Raw genomic sequence first — 22,182 nt, 5'->3', positions numbered from 1 at the left:
AGGCATGTGCCATATTTGCTACTAACGGTGTATGGAACAAAGGGCTTCTTTTTCCCAAGTCTCCCTTTACACTTAAACTTTGAATTGCGGGCCCTTCATTAATGAAGTTCCTCCTGGACCCACCCAAGCTGTCCTACCAGAGTTGATATCTGTCACATAATTGACACTCAGTTGTTCTTGTGAAAAAGCCTAAGCCATTGTTTCTTCACTGGGAGCAGTTTTCACTCCTCATTAAGGGGACGCTTTGGCAGGGCCCTTTGCTACTGAAGGCTTAGGCAGATAAAGGGTTACTTTTTAATAGTCACTTTTCCTAAATACGTATTAAAAGTCCTACTTCACCACTGAATTTGATTTTTAATGAAAGTGTAAAACCTTGTTTGAATCAACCAGTATCTCGTCCCAAACCGGAAAAAGCAGGGTTATGATTTTATTCTGAACTCTAGTTTTTCTCATAACACAGCTATAGCTTTTAGCATTGAACATTTTGGGGGATAGTCCTTGTAGGTACATGACAACATTTAATTCTTACATGTATAATGTTTATATACTAGAAATCCACCTGAGAGCTCCAATTCTTACTTAGTGATAACCTATTTATTATTGAAAAATAGGGTTCGCTGATTTAAAATCTGCCGGAGTCATACTACCTGGCAAGGCCTCATGCTAATATTTCTTTGTCACTCTAGTGGATGGAACGATAAGTGCTGCAGTCCACATGAGACATTCAACTATCCATGCCTGCAACTTTACTGCACCATAAACTGTAGTCTTAATGTAAATTGTAATATGTCAATTGGGATTAGCCAATTTTCCTTCATTTTAGAGCTCAGAGTACATACAGTGGCACCTTGATAGAAATTAAAAAATCTGCTATACTAGCCAGCAAAAAAAGGAGTGGGCATGCAGAAAGGGGCACTTTCTCGCAGTAAGGACATCCGAATAAAAATCAGATGTTGCTTTCGGGGGTCTGTGGATATAAGAGCAGAATCTGAATATAAAGATGTGAGCAATAACAACTTCTAGTAGCCCCTAGTAATGCAATAGACCAGAGAAAATATAGCTGGTTTCAGTGAAGAACATGGTTACTATTTGCAGTTGTAACTTAATAAAAAGCTTAACCAAAACTTACATTGTATTTGAATTCAGTAACATATTTTGAACTTTGTTCCGGTGCTTTTGTCTTCGCTAATTAGATATTTTTCTTTTTTTCCAACAGGAAAAGACTAATCCAAACTCATATTTCCATGATTTGAATTTAGTAAGTGTTGTGACCTCCTTGTTAACAGCAGGAACAGACACCACTTCCTCCACTCTCCGCTGGGGCTTCCTGCTCATGATGAAATACCCAGATATTCAGAGTGAGCAATCATTTTTATTACAATATAACTTGTTTTGTGAGTTTAGCATTATTTCTTTAAATTACAATTTTTGCTTTATTTTCACCATGCATTGGCTCTGAAATAGACTTCAGATTCTGAAGGACTCATTTGAAGTTTGTCAGAGATTGGAAACTTCACATATTGGCAGCTCAACTACCTAGCCAAATTCAAAACCCTCCCACCACATACAGAGCTAGAGGAAGTGCAGGAATCCTGGTGGTGGAGTATCATTTGGAATTGCCACTGGAAATACTTTCTTTGGCAACTCACCAGTCACTTTGCTAGCATGTCATACTGATAGGAAACCTTCTCGATTTAGGGCTGAGTGTCCGTCATTAGATATCCTTTCCGGGAACCGCTAGACGAGGGATGATGGCTTAAGGCAAGGAAGTAAAAAAATATCCATGCAAGGAGAAAGCTCCAAGCACGTTAGGGCTGACTTGAAGTGACGCTTCAGGCATGAGTGTGCCTTTAACAAATCCAGATAGAAACCTTATTTTGGATCTTGATTTGTTGTGTAGGGATATTGCACTTTTCAGGTGCAGTAGCATCCTCTTCCAGAACTAGATCTAGTTTTTCAAGACCACCACAAATAAGCTTTATATCATTGTCTTGGTGAATTTGGAGTACTCTGTGTCATAATCAGTGCAATGATTATGTATACCAGATGTCATAGTTCATTTTTGCTAGAGCCTCGTTGCGTAAAAAAGAGCTACATTTGTAGCTCTCAATATCAATTCAGTCTTAGTTGCCCCTAGCTGGAGGCCCACAAGACAGTTATCTTACTGCAAATTACATTCTCCCTGACACTGTATTGAAAGAACCAACTTCAGGACTGACTCTATATGTTAGAAATGGGATTTCTGGTTGGCTAGGGCTTGCGCCTAAGCCAGGCAGAAACCACCACTCTAGTCAAGGCAAGGGAGTTACACATTGAAGATAACCCCTGCTCATCCCCTTGGTAAATTGGCATGAGCAGTTAGGCTTATCCCAGAGGCAATATGTAAAGCGTTTGCGCAACACACACACACACATAGCGGCAACACACTAGGCACACCACAAAAGAAACCCCACACAAGGTTATATCAAAAATAGCCTTTGTATTATCCAAAACACATTAGAATCATAATAACACATATACACTGTGCCTACTGGCACTAGGCAATATTCACAGGGGATTATATACTCCCGACAGGGACAATTGGGCCACAGAACCTTTAGAAAGCACAAGTAGCAATTGTAAAACACAACCAGTAACTACTGGTACAATACTGGACTTAGCATTATATGTCTGTGTCACTTTGGGCACCAAAACACATTATGCACCAACCATATTAGGCATGACCACATTATGCATAAACCTCATCGCATCATAATCATGGACATATTATGCAATAACTCACAAGCATAATCCCATTATGCAGCTGTGTAGAGCCTTGCGCTCTACCAATTTCGCCCAACAAAAGAACATGACCCCAGGCCAACTGGCCTTTCACTGGGGCCCAAGGCCCTTTGTCCCAAATGTCAAGGCTTACTCCAGGGCTTTCCAATTAGTCCTCTGGCTGCCAGGCAGCAGTAAAGATTGGCATCATGCACTGGGGGTGTGGGGTGCTTCTCACCCCTTCCTTAGCAGGTAAAGATATGCCCCTCATTGCAGCTGCCATCCAATAGGCAGTTCAGCTGTGCAAAATTAACCCCGGCACAACTCTGCCTCCTGAGCCCCCACTGGTACTCCTAAACAAAAGTGCCCCAGAATTGCAGCTGCCGGCTACTGCGGTGCAGCTGTGACCAGCAATAAAGTGCTGGCACCCACTGTGCCACAAACACCTCACCAGCCCCTGTCACTCCAAAGCCAGACATGCAATCCACATCAGGCAGGCAGACACATAGCACACAGAAATGCAGAAGTGACATTTCTAAAATAGTGGTAATAAATCTGCGCACGTCATTGCACAGCATTTATTATTACTATTCCAACTATAACAAACTTGACCACGCCGCGCCTCTCATATCAGGAAGTACCACTGAAACACTTATCAGGGAATCCCCAATGCATCCCTATGGGAGGGCAGCCCCACAGCAGTGAGAAACCAACATGGCTGTTTGTCACTACCAGGACATGTCACACACTTAAGGTACATGTCTTACCTTTTACCTACAATGTACCCTGCCCATAGGGCTACCGAGGGCCTACCTTAGGGGTGACTGAAATGCAGTAAAATGGAGGTCACAGACGTGGCACACACTTTAGGTGCCATGTCACAGCGGCAGTTCACTGTGCGCACAGGTCCTGCAATGGTAACTTTGATGGGTGGCGCAATCAGCGCTGCAAGCCCACCAGTAGTATTTAATTTACTGGCCCTGGGTATCGGAGATACCACTTTACAAGGGACTGATAGGTAAATTAAATGTGCCAAACAGGTGTAGACCAATCTTACCATATTTATCACAGAGACCACCTGCACTTTACACTGGACAGCAGTGCTAAAGTGCCCAGAGTCCTAAAACCCCCAACATCATGTCAGAAAAAAGGCTAGGAGAAAGACAAAACGTTTAGAGATGACCATACAAAAAGGGCCAAGTCCAACATACAGTGAAAAACTGCTTTAGGAGTTCTTCACTCCCAGGACAAGTAAGCACGTATGTCCTACATTTTAAATACAATGCACACTGCCCTTTGAGCCTTTAGAGTCTATCTTAGGGGTGACTTATAAGTATTATAAAGGAAGGCTTAGGTTTAAGCATATAGCATTTCATATCACTTGATGTCTTGATGTGGACTGCCTTGTGTACATTTTTTAAAAGCCAAAGTTTAGGGTCCAGAGTGTCTGCGATACTTCCACTAGGCCGAATGTATGGTTTTCCTGCATTCTTCTTACTGACAGCTTTACGTGACTTTGATATAGCATAGAAAGTAGAGTTTCATAGGAAGTGACACCCAAGACATTTTTATATTTAAGATAAAGTGGGGAAAGAGGGCTTGGTAGCCCCACATCTAATCATCTGTATATGCCATATGAAAACTTAAAAATCCATGAATGGACAGGGGCACCTGGCTCAATCTGTGATGACTGTAAGGCATAATGCTCATGACTCAACACCAGCCAGAAATACCTGCCGCTCTCCTGTCACTAGATGCGAGGATGGCATTCAACAGTATTGAATGGAATTACTTATTCACAGTTTTAAATAAGATGGGATTGGGCACGAACATACAGAGAAGGATAAGGTTGTTATACACTGCCCCGCTGGCATGTGTCAGAGTCAATGGGACCACATCCAGATCTTTTATGCTCCATAGAGGCAGGTGACAAGTGTGCCCTCTATCACTGATGTTCTTTGCACTGGCACTGGATCCATTAGCAATCTGGGTACGGGGTGACCCAATGGTGAGGGGTATCAATATAGGTGGGGGCTGGGAAGACTGTATTTCTTTATATGCGGACGATATACTGCTGTATGCCCACAGAACCAGACAAACGTTCCATAGATTGATCCATATAGTACGTTCCTTTGGCACATATTCAGGATACTGTATCAATTGGGATAAATCCCTGGTCTTCTCTCTAGCGGGAGAGCTCCCAACCTTGACATCTGTCTGCTCCGTTTTAGCGAGGAAAGAAACGTTTAAGTGTTTGGGCTTATGGATTACAAGGTCTCAGAGCGAGTTCCTATGACTAAACCTCTATGCACAACTAGATAGGCTGAGGGAAGACACGGCGCATTGGAGGCGACTACCTGTCTCCTTATGGGCAGAGCAGTTCTTTTTAAAATTTGGCACTCCAGCATTTAAATGTGGTTCAAAACACTCCATATCTAATTCAAGAGAAATACTTTTGGGCGATAGAGGCTGAGCAGAGACTGTTGTTATGGCGGGGTGGTAGTCCCAGAATTGCACTTAAAAAATTGCAGAAAGGGGTGTACAATGGGGGTCAAGCCGTACCGGGTCTACGAAAATACTACTGGGCCTCGCAACTCATAAAAATTAATGGCTCGGTATTTTCCCCGCTTGAGGAACCTGCTTACAGAGTGGACCAATTAGCGATGAGCTCAGGTAGCTACCTGTCAGAGCTGTACCGGAAAAGGAGAAATTCTAGACAACTCCCAGTGCACACACGGATGGTGGTTGAACTATGGCATAAGGGTACTAGCATGACAGGCTGGGAGAATAAACTTACAGAACAGACACCTGTGTGGGTGGGAGACCAACTTAAAGAGTTGATGCGCTTAGAGGGCTTCCAGGGTTGGAAGGGAGGCAAAATGGTCGAGTTCTATGGATTGCGGCAGGAGTTTCAGATATGTGAAGCGGAATATCTCCACTACCACCAACTAAGACATGTACTGCACTGTCATCTCAGAGAAGGAAGCAAGATTCATCGCTCGGGAACAGACTCCTCTCAGATCCTATGATTGATAAGGCAATATCCTTGACATACCGGAAGCTAGTTAATAATTCTCTGGATTATATTGTGCCTCTGAGGGAAGCCTGGGAAACTGATGTTGATCACCTTGAGGAGGATGACTGGGTGGAAGTAACAGGGGAGACAACGTGGCCGCAATGGGCTAAGACCTGGCTCACACTAGCAGGGGGGGTGGCCAAATGAAACATTGCCCGTGCATTGGGGGAGGGTGATGCACCATCAGTTAAAGTTTGAAAAAAAGATATGGATTGCTGTTACAGGGCGGAGCAATCAGTCTACCAAAGCAGGGGCTGCCCACGCAAATGGAAGAAGTAATGGGGTGCATGGGCACAATTCAGGGGCTTATGGGAAGAGGATTGAGGGTCACGCACAAGCCCCCTTAGACTAAAAGGTTGAGCGATACCCCGTGAGACAGAATTGTCGGCAACTGCAAAACTGTGAGGGACGTTGTATGATGTAATATGGTACACAGGGAACCATTGTAAACCTAAGCGACTGTATAATTGCAGTATGATGTTTATCTGAAGCTTGTTACTTGTTCAATAAAAAATTCTTTTAAAAAAACCATGAATGGGTTGGATTTACCCTCTATACATTTTCCAAATAGGGGTGGTCACAATTTAGGCTCACTTCACCAGTCTGTAGGTATGTGGGTTCCAGTAAAGTTCCTCACAATATATTTGTGGCAGAGCATTTATTTTAAAACAAGTACAAGTAAAATTTCTAGGAGTGGTTCCAATTGTTTATTTGGAAGCTCAAATGTCTTCGACTTTATAAATAACAAAGTGGATTAGACAAAGTTTCATAATTTCTATTACCCCCTGTCAGACTTGCCCAATAAACCTATAGCATTCCTTAGAAAGAAAAAAAACCCTTCTCTCTTTGTATAAGAATGAGACAAGTTTTTCTCATGTGCAGCAGTGTCCAAGAGCTGTGGAACTTACAAGATCTGGGAAAGCCAGCATCCAAAATTCTCCCAGGCACAATGGGATATGCTGATTTTTTTGTTTTGTTTTGCCTGCCGTATTTAAGGACACAAAGAGCTAAGAAACTAGACATGCTGGTAATTGTAGAGTCCGGTTGGGCAGACAAAGCAGTAAGTGTTTCTGGGCATTGCTTCTTAAAGCTGAGAGCTGCTATCTTAAAGTTGTTGGCTGGGTACAGTCATCATAGCCCTAAATTTGAGATTCTAGTTACATTTGTTAAAGAGGAAGCTTTGCATCCAATGAGACAGGACTGTGTGACTATCTGGCAAACACTTGCAACTGGTCTTGCTAGGAGCTTTTCAACCCTCACACTATCTCTTATCTTCATGTTCCTTCATGCTAGTTCTGGAACTAAAAAGCTCTTGTAAGCCTTATACTGGATCCTTTACGTACTGAAGTTTCAGACTTAGGGCCTGAATACAGGTCCGGCAGTCTTACCACCATGGCAGCAGTCCCTTGTAGACTACCGCATAAGCGGTATCTCGCACACCGTAATACAATGCTACCACTGGCCCAGTGGCAATGTTTCTGATGGCGGTGTATATTTTTTCTTGTATGTCGATGCTGGTGTGTATATTTTGACTGCACAGGTGTTGAATGTACACATTTGCATGGCACATGTGAAAACATACCTAATACTCATTGCTGGAGTCTTATATGCCCAGTTCAGTCAATGGGCAAATGGAACAAAATGGATTTACCCAGATTTCGGCACCAACAGTGTCGTTTTTTTTTGGGTCAAGATGCTGGTGTGCAGTGGAGACCTGGAGAAAGTGATCCACGAGGAAGACTTAAGGGAAGAAAAGTGAATGGGTGAGTATACACACCAAATCCATCGATTCTGCTGACTCAAAGCAGGCAGTCTTCCTGCCATTATCAGCTTGCCGGAAAGCCTACTCATAATTTGGACGCTGGTGAAACTTGCCTGTACCACCAAATGACAGTTGCTTTTCCCCGAACGCTGTTGAGGCAGACTGTGGGTGGGTGGCAGTGGTGCCAGTGCTCTGGCGGCCTTTCGTACAGCAAATCAACAACATCATACTAAGGTGGGCAGACCGCCTAGTCGGCGGCGGTGAATCCGACACTGACGCAATGGCAGAGTGTGACCATCAAACTTGTAATCAGGTCCTTAGTCAAAACCATAATAGAATAATGAAATAAAGGAACTCATCCAGGAAATTGGATAACCTCTGGTCCTGCATTAGGTACAAAAGATTCCACACACCTGCTTGCATCTTTTGCTGGTTGCCCAGGTCACTTGATACCATCGGTTTCCTTTCAACTTTCAGTTTGTTTTCAGGGCTATGAGAAGATTCAGGTTGTATAACTGAAGGATGTGGCTCTTAACCCCTTAAATGTGGTAGTCAAAAGATGGCCGATGGCTGCACTCCCTCCCCAGGGTAGGTGCAGGCAATGGCCAAGACTGGAGAGAGTTGGAAAGGGCCCTCTGGTGCTTTGTTTCTGCAGCTCGGGGTGCTCAGGAAGAGCTTCTTGAGCACTCTGAGTGTTTTTTTTATTTGTAATGACGATCTGCACGTAGGGCATGATGATGTCCGATGAGCTCATTTTACTTTCACTGAATCAGTGCTCGGGGCATATATTCTCTCAGGAGAGGTATCGTTGGAAAGGGGAGAATCTCCTGTGGTGGATGGAGAATTACTTCCGATCTACCCCCAGGGGGAAGCTAGCCCACTAGACACCAGAGAAAGTTCTAAAAAATATAGGAGTAGGGACTACCCACCAAGGGCATGGCTTTGCCCCCCCAGTCCAACTAAATGGGGCAACAGTCTTTCTGCCCCCAGGGGCAGATGAGGTAATTAATCACAGTCTGCGGACCCCAGGAGCAGAAAGGCTAATAGACGCTAGGAAACTTACATTTTGTTTAAAAAATTTGGGTGGGGGCTGCCGAGCAAGGACATGACCATGCCCCCATTCCAAGTAAATGGGGAAAGCCCACTAGATGACAGGGATTATTTTTTTAAATAAATGGGAGGGAGCTGCCCAGATGTACATGGCAATTCTCCCATCAAAAGCACATGGACCAACAGTCCTCCTGCTCCCCGTGGGGGAAAATGGGGGTAATCACCGTAATCTACCCTAGGAAAGCCCACTAGACACCAGGGATTATTCTTTTACAAACAAAATATAGAGACTGGGGCTGCCCTCAATGGGCATGGCTGTTCCTGCACTCCAACTAAATAGTCAACAGTCTTTCTGCACCTGCTTGCATCTTTTGCTGGTTGCCCAGGTCACTTGATACCATCGGTCTCCTTTCAACTTTCAGTTTGTTTTCAGGGCTATGAGAAGATTCAGGTTGTATAACTGAAGGATGTGGCTCTTAACCCCTTAAATGTGGTAGTCAAAAGATGGCCGATGGCTGCACTCCCTCCCCAGTGTAGGTGCAGGCAATGGCCAAGACTGGGGAGGGTTGGAATGGGCCCTCTGGTGCTTTGTTTCTGCAGCTCGGGGTGCTCAGGAAGAGCTTCTTGAGCATCCTGAGTGTTTTTTTATTTGTAATGACGATCTGCACGTAGGGCATGATGATGTCCGATGAGCTTATTTTACTTTCACTGAATCAGTGCTGGGGGCATATATTCTCTCAGGAGAGGTATCGTTGGAAAGGGGAGAATCTCCTGTGGTGGATGGAGAATTACTTCCGATCTACCCCCAGGGGGAAGCTAGCCCACTAGACACCAGAGAAAGTTCTAAAAAATATAGGAGTAGGGACTACCCACCAAGGGCATGGCTTTGCCCCCCCCAGTCCAACTAAATGGGGCAACAGTCTTTCTGCCCCCAGGGGCAGATGAGGTAATTAATCACAGTCTGCGGACCCCAGGAGCAGAAAGGCTAATAGACGCTAGGAAACTTACATTTTGTTTAAAAAATTTGGGTGGGGGCTGCCGAGCAAGGACATGACCATGCCCCCATTCCAAGTAAATGGGGCAAGCCCACTAGAAGACAGGGATTATTTTTTTAAATAAATGGGAGGGAGCTGCCCAGATGTACATGGCAATTCTCCTATCAAAAGCACATGGACCAACAGTCCTCCTGTTCCCCGTTGGGGAAAATGGAGGTAATCAACGTAATCTACCCTAGGAAAGCCCACTAGACACCAGGGATTATTCTTTACAAACAAAATATAGAGACTGGGGCTGCCCTCAACGGGCATGGCTGTCCCTGCACTCCAACTAAATAGGCAACAGTCTTTCTGCAGATGGAGACATTTAATCCTGATCTCTCTCTGTGGGGAGCAGAAAGCTCATTAAACACTAGTGACTAAATTCATGCCATGTTTTTGGGAGAGCACCCCCCTGCATTGGCCTGTGGCCCCTCCACATCGGGACCAAATAGACTTTCTGCCCCTCTTTGGGGTTGGATAGGGTCTTCATCTGAATCTGCCACCCCTCTCCTGGGAGGGGGGAGAAACCAAACTAGACACCAGGGATTTCAAAATGGCACCAAAATAAAAAGGATGGGGAGGCTTTCTCTGCTATTGAGACGTACCCCTGCTTCAGTGGGGTCAATGGTGAATTTCTGCCCCACCTTGGGGTAGAGAGGAGGCTTGTTCCAATTAGGAATGTTGCCCCAAACTTGCCTCAAATCAACCTGACACTAGGGATTGTCCATTTGGGGCGAAAGATAAAGGTGCACAGTGGCATTGGTCACACCCGCCCCAAAAGGGAAAAACCAGTTTCTCCCACCATCCCCCCAGGGGCAGAAAGGAGGTGTGCCACCAATTTTCCCCTGGAGGCAGGTAGACCGCTGTATGACAGGAATATATATTTTTCAATAACATAATGTGATGGGTCTTGCCCATCTTAACATCAGGCCCCACTCTCACCCTCTAAAACCTCAACAGTGTTTCTCTTCCCCTGCAGATTCAAGCATCCCATCTTAACTTAATGGCAAGCAATAGGGCATTTTAATATTTTGGGTGTTGGTTTTACATATGGGCCAGGAGTGTGGCTAACTCCCAACATCGTCCCATTTGCAATGGTGAACGGCTGCACTTTTTGGGTTTGGGTAGACTGCCACCCAGAAAAACCTACTAGACCCAGATAGTTCTAAAAACTAAACATTTGAGGGAGTCCAGGTGGTGTGCTTTATATGCATTCCACACCATTTTCATGCCTACAGTGCCCTGCAAACCTCAAATTATGACTAAAAACACATATTTTGCTCACATTTCTGTGAGAAAAACTTCTGCAATCTGTGAGGAGCCACATATTTCCTACTCAACAGCATTCCCCAAGTCTCTTGATAAAAAATGTACCTCACTTGTGTGGGTGGGCCAAGATACCTTGACACAAATGTCTCTAAAGTGCTACGTGGAGAGATTAGTAATAGAGGTAGCTGCACAATTTGAGGCCATTCGCAGCCGCCACCCATGGAAAACTACCAATCATAGACATTTTTTAAATCTAGACAACAAGGGGATTCCACTGGTGGTATGCATTGCGTGAATCCCACAAGGTTTAGTTACCCACAAGACCCTGAACACCTAAAGATTTGCCTGAAATGCCCTTTTCTTATATTTCTGTGATGGAAACATTTGGAATCAGTAAAAATCCAAACAATTCTTACCACCCAGTATTGCCCCTCCTCTGACAATAAAAATGCTGTGCCACTTCTGTGGTTGGGCCTAGTGCCCGTGACATGAACAATCAAACCAATGTCAATGAGTACCCTTCAAAGGGCTCCCATTGACATTGCTTTTCTCACGCTAGGTCCATTGCTTTTGAAATTTTAAAATTGGTCCTCTTCCACTGTGAATCAAAAGTATATTTGTACACAAGTATATATGTACTCAATTTAGTGTCACAGTTGTATAGGAGGAGGTAATTAAGAGTTTTGAGATAAAGGCTAAAGTGTAAGAGTAACAAGAGGAATCCTTAAGATATCTCGCAGACAACTCAGAGATAAATAAACAGCCATCTAGTCTGAATTCTTGGGACCAATTTGTGAGGAAGGATTTGATCCATTTTAGTTTGGTTCGAGACATCTTTCATAGTCTATGCAGAGTACCTGGATGGTCCACTGCAAATGACTGGTATTGTCAACTGGTACATGCTTTGCGTTTTAACCTTATGTGACCCATCTGCAATTCATTTATACATGTATTTGTGTGCATGTTTCTCATTTATAAATGTGTACTTCACTGAGTATTAATTAAGCTTGTGCGGAGTTTGTGGAATCGCGCAAAGAGGTACTCTGCGGATTGCCAAAAAGCCCGCTACGCTATGCAGAGTTCAATGAGTGGGTGGAGCTGCTTGCCGCACCCATTTGTGTGACATTTTACATTGTATGCAGTGTGCAAAGTGCGTTCTTGTGCCAGAAAATGCACGTAAACTTCACCACATGTTTCGCATGAGCGTGCCCATCTTTTCTTTTCTGTCCATGGTGCTGGGCCTGTTTGGCAATCCTTTCTATTCTTTTCAATCCTCCTTCTATCAAACCTATCTACCCCTCATTTATATTTATTGTATTAGTGTGTGTCTTTCTGTTTGTGTATTTTACATTTGCTATCATTTTTTGTGACCTTTTTCTACTTTTTAAATCTTTTACTTCCTCATTTCTTCCTTCCTTTCTTCATTCCTGTTGCTGTTTCTTTTCTCCTCCCGAGAGAGCCATGGCAGAGCAGGGCAGGCAGGGGAGCAGGAGTGCCAGGCCCCAATTGACGACCAGCAGTCGTCTACTTTGCAGTTGGCAGCACCATGAAGAGGGTGCAACCCCATGCAATTTTCTTGAGGCAGAGGCAGCAGCACTAGTTTTTTTTACAGCTTCACCTGGTAACAGGTGGCAAGCCTGGAAGTGGATCCCTCCTGCGGACTGTCGGCTGCATTGGGGGATATTATCAACCACAAGAAGGACCTGCTAGACATGGATATTGCGGTGCATGGTGAGTAATTATTTTTCGTGATGGAGTTCTATAATGCTAAGAAAAATAAAAAATATAGCATGCTGTTCACACTCAGAAGTAAGTTAAGTTCATATTGAGAATATTATGTGATCCAATTTGAGCTAGCCAGGTACTTTGGCACTACCTAATCGTACTCGTCAGCACTCGCTTTGGCTGATTATTTAAGAATCCACTGCAGACTCCTCTGTCCTCCTGCCACCATAGTGAATTCTCTGTTACTTTCTTTGTGTAGCTCGTACAGTCCCAAGCAATCTCACTGTGATGTGTAGTATGCATCTGTGTGTACAAAAAAGGGAGACTGAGTTGGTCCATCAAGGGGGTTGAGAAATGAGAATAGAATCAAAGACCACTCATTTGGAACTATTAGTTCCAAATGTAGTTTCTGTTGGTGGAATTTGGAGTAGGGATTTTAGGATTAGTATGGACAACTCGATGGTCGATACTAGTACTATAGGCGATCTGATTTAGAAAAGTACAGTGTTACTTCATTTGCCTGGCATAATATATTTGGAGAGATTAACTCTAAGTCTAATCTATTTAATTTTAATCATCTTTATTTCTTACATCACCACCCAAGGGCAAGAAGAGGGGAAGCACGGAGGTGGGTCCGAGAGACTTCCAGGATGTGTTGACCACCAGCGTCCTTGCTGAGTGCTCTGCTGATCACAGTAAGTCATATTATTTACTTTTAGTATTTCACTAACTTTTACCTCAGCCCACTATTATACTATTTATAATTTTGCCTTGTTTATTTTTATTACACTGTCTCCTCTTTTCTAACTCCACTATCCAATATTTGTTTAATTCTTGTTATTCCTGCATTATCCTTTTTTTCCATAATTTGTGTTTTTATTTTGTAGCTTACTTCCTCCTTTCTGTACTAGTCTGTAGTTTTCTTCTGCTTTGTTAGTAAGCTTCCACTCTCCCCTATATAACTTGTGGTACTGTATGACTAAGAGCAGATTTTTGGTACTCTGCCATCTACTGTGATGATTTTAGTCCCATGTAACTTAGTATTATAATATTCACCACACGTATTTTTCGAGAAGGCTTTCTTTTCTTGCTCATACTCCAACAGTTAACAAGAGAGTGGCCATCGTCACATACACACCCCAATGTTGTGATTTAATTCATTTATACAGTATATCAGCAGGTTCTATGACAGTGCAACATGGCTGGAAAGTATGAGGTCCCATTGCATTTGCCAACCAACACCATATGTCCTTCATTGTCCATTATTCCACCCCTTCATTGTGCTTCAATGACTCAAAGTCATCATCATAGGCTATAGCTCTGCATCTCCAATATACAATGTTTTTAGTTTGGCTTGACTACCTGGATTTTCAAACATTGTCAACCATGAAAATGCCCAGAGTGATATTTTTGATAGACAATACTGCTAAATGAACTGTAGTGAAGGATGGCGGTTGTATTTGTTTTACTTCAAAAAATATGGGGTGGCATAAAAAATCATGTAATGTTTTTTCTAGCAGTACAGACCACCCGTGCTGGGGACGGTTATGCTTCAGAGGGAGATACAGCGGCAGCAGGAACAGGTGGTTGTAAGTCACATTGCATGCTTATTGAAAATTACTATTACACTCACTAGGTACAAGGGAGTCATGAGTGACTTGTGAGACTTGTGACTCATGATCGTGAACCCCCACACTTTAGCAGATACAACGTAGTTGAGTTGTTATGGCCCCTTCTATCTGCAACTCAACAAAATCTTGCATAATTAAAGGTTAAGAAAGGGTGGATGAACTGGTAGATGTGTGAAAGGATGCATTGGTGTGTACTGGGTAAATTGATGGATGGGTGAAAGGGTGGTTGAAAGACTGGATACTGAATGGATGGTTATGTATATGGATAATATGAATTGGAAATTTGGGTGAAAGACTGGGTGAGAGAAAGTAAAGCTTAAATCATGCTGGCTATCAATGGTTGAAAGTAAAAGAATGAAAGATGAATGAATATTTGCTTGGATTAAGAAATAAGGGAGCTTTTCTTGAGAGGGGCCTGCTCACCTACTTCTTCTACTTGGTTTTATGATTATCAAAGCTATGGTTCAAAGTGGGGGGTATTTTAATTTTTGGTCGACTCACTGGACTTGTTAATCGAGGCCGATGTGTATCCCACCCATCATCATTCATCACCCCCTGATTCCCATGGCATTTTGCCACCCATTATGTAAGTGCAATATGGTTAAATTTGTGACAGCAGTGTTGGCTGTGCAATGTGTGACTGCTTCAGTTAATACGGCATTTACAAACTTTTCACTGCATTGCAAACCAAACACAAGGTATGTTTCCCTTTGCCCACTCAGTCACATCTTAGTTCTTCACTCCTTTATTCTTTCCTACGTTCTTCCGTCCTAACCTACCAAAAACATTGAAAAATCAATTCTTGACATGTGCCACATTTTTATAGCCATGTGAAGTGATTCATCCATATATTTCATGGTTTCCACAACAGATTTACACCTGTTCAAATTTTTCCCTTTCAACTTTCTTCAACTACAGTGACTGCATAATCCAAAGCTTAGGCACATGATGATGACATCTCGAAATTCTATAGCAAAAGCTCTAAATACCCGGCCTAATCCCTCTAACTTACCCTGAAGAAGAGTAAGTCAAGTTTCCTTTCCTTACTGCCAAGCAAACGAATTGTGATGGAAATTATTTGTGGTGGAGGGCGAGGCCAGGGAGTAAAGTGAGACTAAGTGCCTGATTTCAAATTTTTTTGCGGATGAGATACTATTTGATGAACTTGCCAAATATCTATATATTCTGTTCCTTTCCCTGTAATACCGGCATCCTTTTTCCCACCTTCTACTTATGGTAGACAGGAGATCAACATTTTATACGGGACCTGTGTGACTTAGTATCTTATTTGTTATTCATCTGCCTCTTCAGACTCAGCGTAGAATTTGAAAGGCATTTGGAGAAGAGCAGGGCTGTTGTAATTAAAGAAAGATAATTGTCCAATACAGCTGCCCAGCTGCAGATTGTAGACAGTTGCAAAGTACCCGATGCGCTGGCTAGCATGCCTCGATTAATTTAGCACAACAAATTTTACTCCATAGTGCTTAATGCCTTACTCATTAATGAGAGGTAATTTATTTTTTATTTTTCAGCACAAAGTGTCCTTTAAGTTTTTACTAGGAAAACCTTGAAATGAAAAATGTTATATCACTCAATTCTTTTAATGTGGTGTTATTTTGCCTTAATTCTTTTCAGCTTGACAGTCAGTGTTTTTTAGATAAGGCACGTGTTGGTAAAAAATGGCCCTCTGACTCTCCTAATCACGTCAAATTCCAGTGGCCCTAGGGGACCAGCAACGTACTACTACGGTGCCATCCACTATTTCATTTTAAACACGTATTTGCACAGAGCTCTGTTTACAATTTGCAGTTTTTCTTTTAGTTTTTTTCCTGATATAGCTACTCCTGCTGGTCTACCACTGAGACCGCAGGATATAGCAGTCTGGCTGCGGTGGCAGAGGCTGCAGACCATCCAGACTGAATACCGATGGCTGGTGACCCTGGAGGATGAGAAGGTGGATGCATCTGCCCAGTTCATCCAGCCAGCCATAGGATCCAGCATCCTGGCCAGTACATCACCAGCACCATGGCCAGCTGTCAGGGGCCCTAACGGCCACTGCTGCCCCCTCCTCCCGCTCAGACCAACTATTCCAGTGCTGCAGATTCGAAAGCCATAAGGGGCAGATAGAGCCTGTATCAACTCCTAACCTGCATTGATGATGCCCTCTTCTGAGCCATTTTTCAAATGTTTTGTTTTGGTAGAAGGGACTTTTGTTGTGGGCAGACAGAGTGGGAATGGAGTTGGGACTAGGTGTTTGCAGACTTTCTTGGACAGTTTTCTTCTTCGGCACATTGGTTAGAGATTGGGCGATTTGTTTGGGGAAACGACTGGGCTTGATGTGGGTGGAGATGGTGGGTATTTGTGTTTTTAAATATTAAAGGGAAAAACGATTTAATCATACTTTATGCCTGAAGTTGTTGTTTGTGTTTTACTTTTACTTTGCACTGCTGCCATTTTGTGCAACCTGTTTTTTAAATCCATTTATCAAAGTGTATACCAGTTAGTTATAGTTAGTTATATACCCTTGCCTTACTACCTTCTGTAAAAATCTTGACCATTAGGAGGTATGCTTCTATGACCTATATTGCCTACAACAACCTAGATAACAATTACTTATATGCAGTAGATGTTAGTTGCTCACTTACTAACTAACTAAACTAGTTCACTTCACTCCGTAGTTCTGTTACCTGAATAGATAAAGCAATGGCTGCTTTCTCTCTCAATCTTTCAAAACCTTAGTTACTGCAGAGTCTCCCAAGGTGCCTTTATTATTGTTAATGGTAGTGGCTGTAGTAGCAGACTAGTGCGCTAAGAGAGAAGGTATGACAAACAAGATCCAACTCCCACCTAGGTGATCTCCAACTGTAGGATTATTCAAAAGGACAATCCATCACAGGCACCTAAATTGAAAGAAAAAACACAGAGTGAGTTAATTATATTTATATCATAGCATTACAAAGATTGAGACTGTCACTGTCACCAGACTTATACCCCCATGACACAACAAAGAATACTTGATAATATACCACATAATTGCAATATTAACTTCTGAGCAATGGGAAGCTTGTATTTATTTAAAACCACATTTACGAAGTCCTCGGGTCAGGAAAAGTGGATTAAAAGTCCAGAATGAACAATGTTAAGTGTTAATGCAACACAAGGCCTGAATGATGATAATGACAAATGTTGTTCTTTCATAGCTAAAATTTTTATAACTTTCACTTTTATGCGAGGATGGCTGAATGGGGACACTGTGGGCTATTGCTCAGGTAATAGAAGATCCCACAGTAAGTTGGTGTCACTTTCATCACATCTGCCCCACCAAGTCTATGATCCATTTATGGTGTAAATTAAGTCACACCTCAATAAATCACACAGCCCAGGGGAAGAGGTTTAGTATTTTGATAAGTGGAGAGGAAGGGTATTTGGAGAAAGGTGTGAAAAAGTCATATACTACACAATGACACAATATTCATTGGGGCGATGAGCATCACATCTTCATCAATCTGTTGTGGAAGGAAATGAAGACATGAGTATGACACAGTTCAGTTAAATGTATTGCAAACAGTCCTTTAATCCCAGAGACCCGAGTTATTATTACATCTAAATGTACTGCCATCTAAGTTTGACAAATAGTATACAAATTATGGAGGAGTGAAGTGAACCCCACAGTCCTAACAAATGATTCCTAAAAGAAAAATAATACTGTATTGTCAAATTAGGTGGTGCATCTGCATTCTTGTTGGATTGTACGTCAATCTTGAGTGCCTGGCTGAGGAAGTCTGCTAAGGTAAGCAGGAGTGTTATGGAGCTTTCACCTTTTGTGCAGGAGAAGAGAAGGCCTGCGGATTGTAAAACAGAAACGATTTTGTAGAATCAAGGAGAAAGACAGTAGTGATGATACCTATCTCCCTATGTACAATGCTAAGTTAGCACAACCGCGTTAGCTGTTAGAAAGCCATCTTGCCGCTTCTGCTGCTTTTGCACGCGACACTGTTGTTACATGTTATTAATTGAGAGATGCTTACTCGACTTTGCTTCACATGAGAACTGACTGTTGTTTAACATCCTTAACAGTGAGCAGCGACCTTGGTCTGTACATTGTGTAAAGAACCAGTTTGGGTCACTAGACGGTGCATGTTGTTGTGTTCAGGTTGATCATACCACTATTTAGCCATAACATGCACGCAGCTGCAGATACCTGAAACACGAGTGCTTTTAATATTGCAGTGCAGCATGTTTTAGATTCAGTCGGCAGAAGAGTGTTCCCAGGAGAGAGACTAGCTGATCCTGTGATGTGATTTCACTAAGCTGATCTATACGGTATGGGGTTCCCCATTCAAGCCTAAAGCCCTTCTATTAGTCTAATAATAATACTATTAGTTTACTAGCGAAAGGAAGGTGTTTGAATTCCACTGTCATTTTACTATGATTGCTCCTTTCATTTTCTATGCTATTGTAACAATGCTGATGGTTCTGATCTTGACCATTTGTCTGCTTATGTTAGCAAAAGTACTGCATCATAGGACACGAGGTTTATAAATTAAAATCTTTAAACTTTAACCGTGTCTCTGTTCATTCTGTTGTGGACTGATGTGAGAATAATAACGAAAAGGTATTTCTGATTCCCACCATTCCTGAGAATATTCTACGTCGCTTGTTCTGGGTTGTCTATACATTGGGACCGCCGAGCTAGATCTCGGATAACGAATGGGACACTAAGCTAGTCGGATAAGGGGTTCTGAGTTCTGAGGGGAGTTTTTGGTACACCACAATTCTCTGAGGTCCTGGGTTCCTGCGCATAGTTCTGTGCATAAGCAGAATCCCTGCAACAGTAAGCTTCATAAGAAGTATACGAAGAAGACTCAGAGACAGAACAAGAGCATAGTCGGCTGCAATCATTCATTTTATGACTCATGGGCGATCGACTAACTGAGAAGTGAGAGCAAACTACAACCAATCACAGACAAGTGGCTGCATGAACCGGGCCAATCAATCTTACAACTGTCATGATGATCTTTAGCCAAGCACATGCATAATGTGATTATGTGACATCACCTGCCTGTTTCCAGTTACTTACAACAACATGCCCCCCACCTGATTCAACCATATAATAGAGGAGTTTCAAATTTGAACCAGCACACACACACAGCAGCATTGTATTTCCCAAATTAACACACCTCTCACCAGTAGACAGAGCTGACTAGGCTTCTTAGAGCCAGCATCATGTTGGTTTCCCTGAAGTTGATAACTTCCTTCTTCTGGCTGTTGTTGAGGTATTCCTGCCCTGAGTCAGTCCATCATCCTCCTGACTCCGAGTAATAGTGTGGCTCAGTGTGGACGGTGGCAGCGTCTACACAGGCTGCTGGAAACGCTACAGGAGGCGTAAGCTAATTCTGGCAACACACGCTGTTCTCTGCTAAACAATTTTATTCTAAATATTAAATCGTACTAATTCTTTTAAACGGCCATAGGGCAGTGTAATACCGTCAATCCCCCCCCCCCACTCACCTGTTGTGCCGATAGAAAGTCTGGGTCAGCTGACAGCCTGCACACCTCGGTCCGACTCGGTGGCTATCACCGTTGAGCGGAGGGCGGACAGGCAGACCCTGTTACTTCCGGGTTAGGGGTGGTTAGCGCTCTAGCTTCGCCCTCGCAAGACGATCAAGGGAGCGAGGAACGACTGGCTGTGGCGGCTCAGTGTGGACGGTGGCAGTGTCTACACAGGCTGCTGGAAACGCTACAGGAGGCGTAAGCTAATTTTGGCAACACACGCTGTTCTCTGCTAAACACTTTTATTCTAAATTTTAAATTGTACTAATTCTTTTAAACGGCCATAGGGCAGTGTAATACCGTCAATCCCCCCCCCACTCACCTGTTGTGCCGATAGAAAGTCTGGGTCAGCTGACAGCCTGCACGCCTCGGTTCGACTCGGTGGCTATCACCGTTGAGCGGAGGGCGGACAGGCAGACCCTGTTACTTCCGGGTTAGGGGTGGTTAGCTCTCTAGCTTCGCCCTCGCAAGACGATAAAGGGAGCGAGGAACGACTGGCTGTGGCGGCTCAGTGTGGACGGTGGCAGCGTCTACACAGGCTGCTGGAAACGCTACAGGAGGCGTAAGCTAATTTTGGCAACACACGCTGTTCTCTGCTAAACAATTTTATTCTAAATTTTAAATCGTACTAATTCTTTTAAACGGCCATAGGGCAGTGTAATACCGTCAATCCCCCCCACTCACCTGTTGTGCCGATAGAAAGTCTGGGTCAGCTGACAGCCTGCACGCCTCGGTCCGACTCGGTAGCTATCACCGTTGAGCGGAGGGCGGACAGGCAGACCCTGTTACTTCCGGGTTAGGGGTGGTTAGCGCTCTAGCTTCGCCCTTGCAAGACGATAAAGGGTGCTCGTCACTCCAAGCGCGCAGCGGTTGCACGCAGGGGTGTGCCTAAGAACGCGCCTAAGACAAGCCAAAGAGAAGCCCGCCTGCGCCCGTTCGCGACTGTACGAGGCTAGGGGCTAGAGGATTTGGCCATGAACGCTACCAAACTGATGACTGGTATGAAACCCCTGGTAACATATTCTTCAGAAGAGCTGTTGTGTATTCGTAAGCCGGCACTTCAGGATTGCATGAGGGAAGAAGGGTGTATTTTGGAGGGTCCCTTCTCATGTCGAAATTGTAAATATCAAACTTCTGCTGATTGTTTGCAAATTACTCCACCTGAAGTACCCCCTGTGATCACCTTCCCAGATGATTCGCATAGGAGTCGTCAACTCCTCTGTAACATTAGATCATTATCTAAACACTATAGTGAAGTGTGGGATATGATAGCTTCATCGCAGCCTGAACTCTGTTATTTGACAGAGACATGGTTAAAACCACACTCCGTTCCTGCTATCACACTAGGGATTCCAGAGGGCTATAAAATAGCCAGGCTCGATCGGCCTACCAAAATTGGAGGAGGCATTGCCATTGTGTACAAACATAATCTATCAGTAACCATTCTAGAAGAAATAAGTAACCCAGATTTAGAAATTCTGGTTTTTAAAATCAATTTCTCAAAGAATATTGGTTATAAAGGGGCACTAGTTTATCGTCCCCCTGGACCCTATACTAACTTCAATATCTTGTTGCTGGAGGTACTGGCTAGGCATATCGACCCTGATAATGAGTTCTTACTATTAGGAGATTTTAATATGCATTGTGACCTCAAGGACAATGTTGAGGTACAATCATTTTTAACTGATATGTCCGTGCTCGGTCTAATTTTAATAAATACTGGTCCTACCCACTTGGCAGGGCATACTTTGGATCTTATTTTTTCAAATAAACCTAATACCCTGCTATTTGATTCCTCTACCCAGGTTAATTGGACAGATCATTTTGTTTTGAAATTTTCTTCCTCATACTTGGGTAAAGCCTCCACCCAGGCACTAACCCTTCCTATTAGGCGTAGACCATGGCACAAGATTACTCCAGAAACATTTGAAGAATCCTTTGCTAGATACCCCACCCCACTTGGAGAGAACGTTGATATAGCATTAGATTTCTATAATCAGACGATACTCCAGGTGGTAAATAAGATTGCTCCTATCAAATCCTATAAACCCTGCCGAGCTCGGAAACAAGAGGTGTGGTTTACAGAACATTTGAGAGTTCTCAAACAGCAAGTAAGAAAATTAGAAAGGGTGTGGAGATCAACCCAGGATAATACGGATAAAAATCATTTTTGGGCAGCCCTTTCTAAATATCACAAGGAAATTCGCAGTGCCCGGAAATCCCGTGTACAGGCCCTTCTCCTAGCTGCAGGAAATTCTTCTAGAATACTATACCAAACTTTACAAACATTTGTGAAACCAGCAGCTTGTGAATCTTTGG

At 43.3% G+C, this 22,182-nt stretch overlaps 1 protein-coding gene across 1 annotated transcript in view; it reads left to right on the top strand.

The window, feature by feature from the left end:
• Positions 1 to 22,182, top strand: part of LOC146816623 (cytochrome P450 2K1-like) — a 415,649-nt gene that overhangs the window by 151,043 nt on the left and 242,424 nt on the right. The window contains exon 6 of the mRNA XM_085610498.1: positions 1,217 to 1,358. Coding sequence (XP_085466624.1) covers positions 1,217 to 1,358 — 142 coding nt within the window. The remainder of the gene's footprint in view (positions 1 to 1,216; positions 1,359 to 22,182) is intronic.

This window comes from Triturus cristatus, chromosome 6, assembly GCF_964204655.1.
Source record: "Triturus cristatus chromosome 6, aTriCri1.1, whole genome shotgun sequence".
In the NCBI taxonomy this organism is placed as follows: Eukaryota; Metazoa; Chordata; class Amphibia; order Caudata; family Salamandridae; genus Triturus; species Triturus cristatus.
The sequence above is the reverse complement of the archived record's forward strand: the minus strand, read 5'-3'. Positions and strand labels throughout refer to the sequence as shown.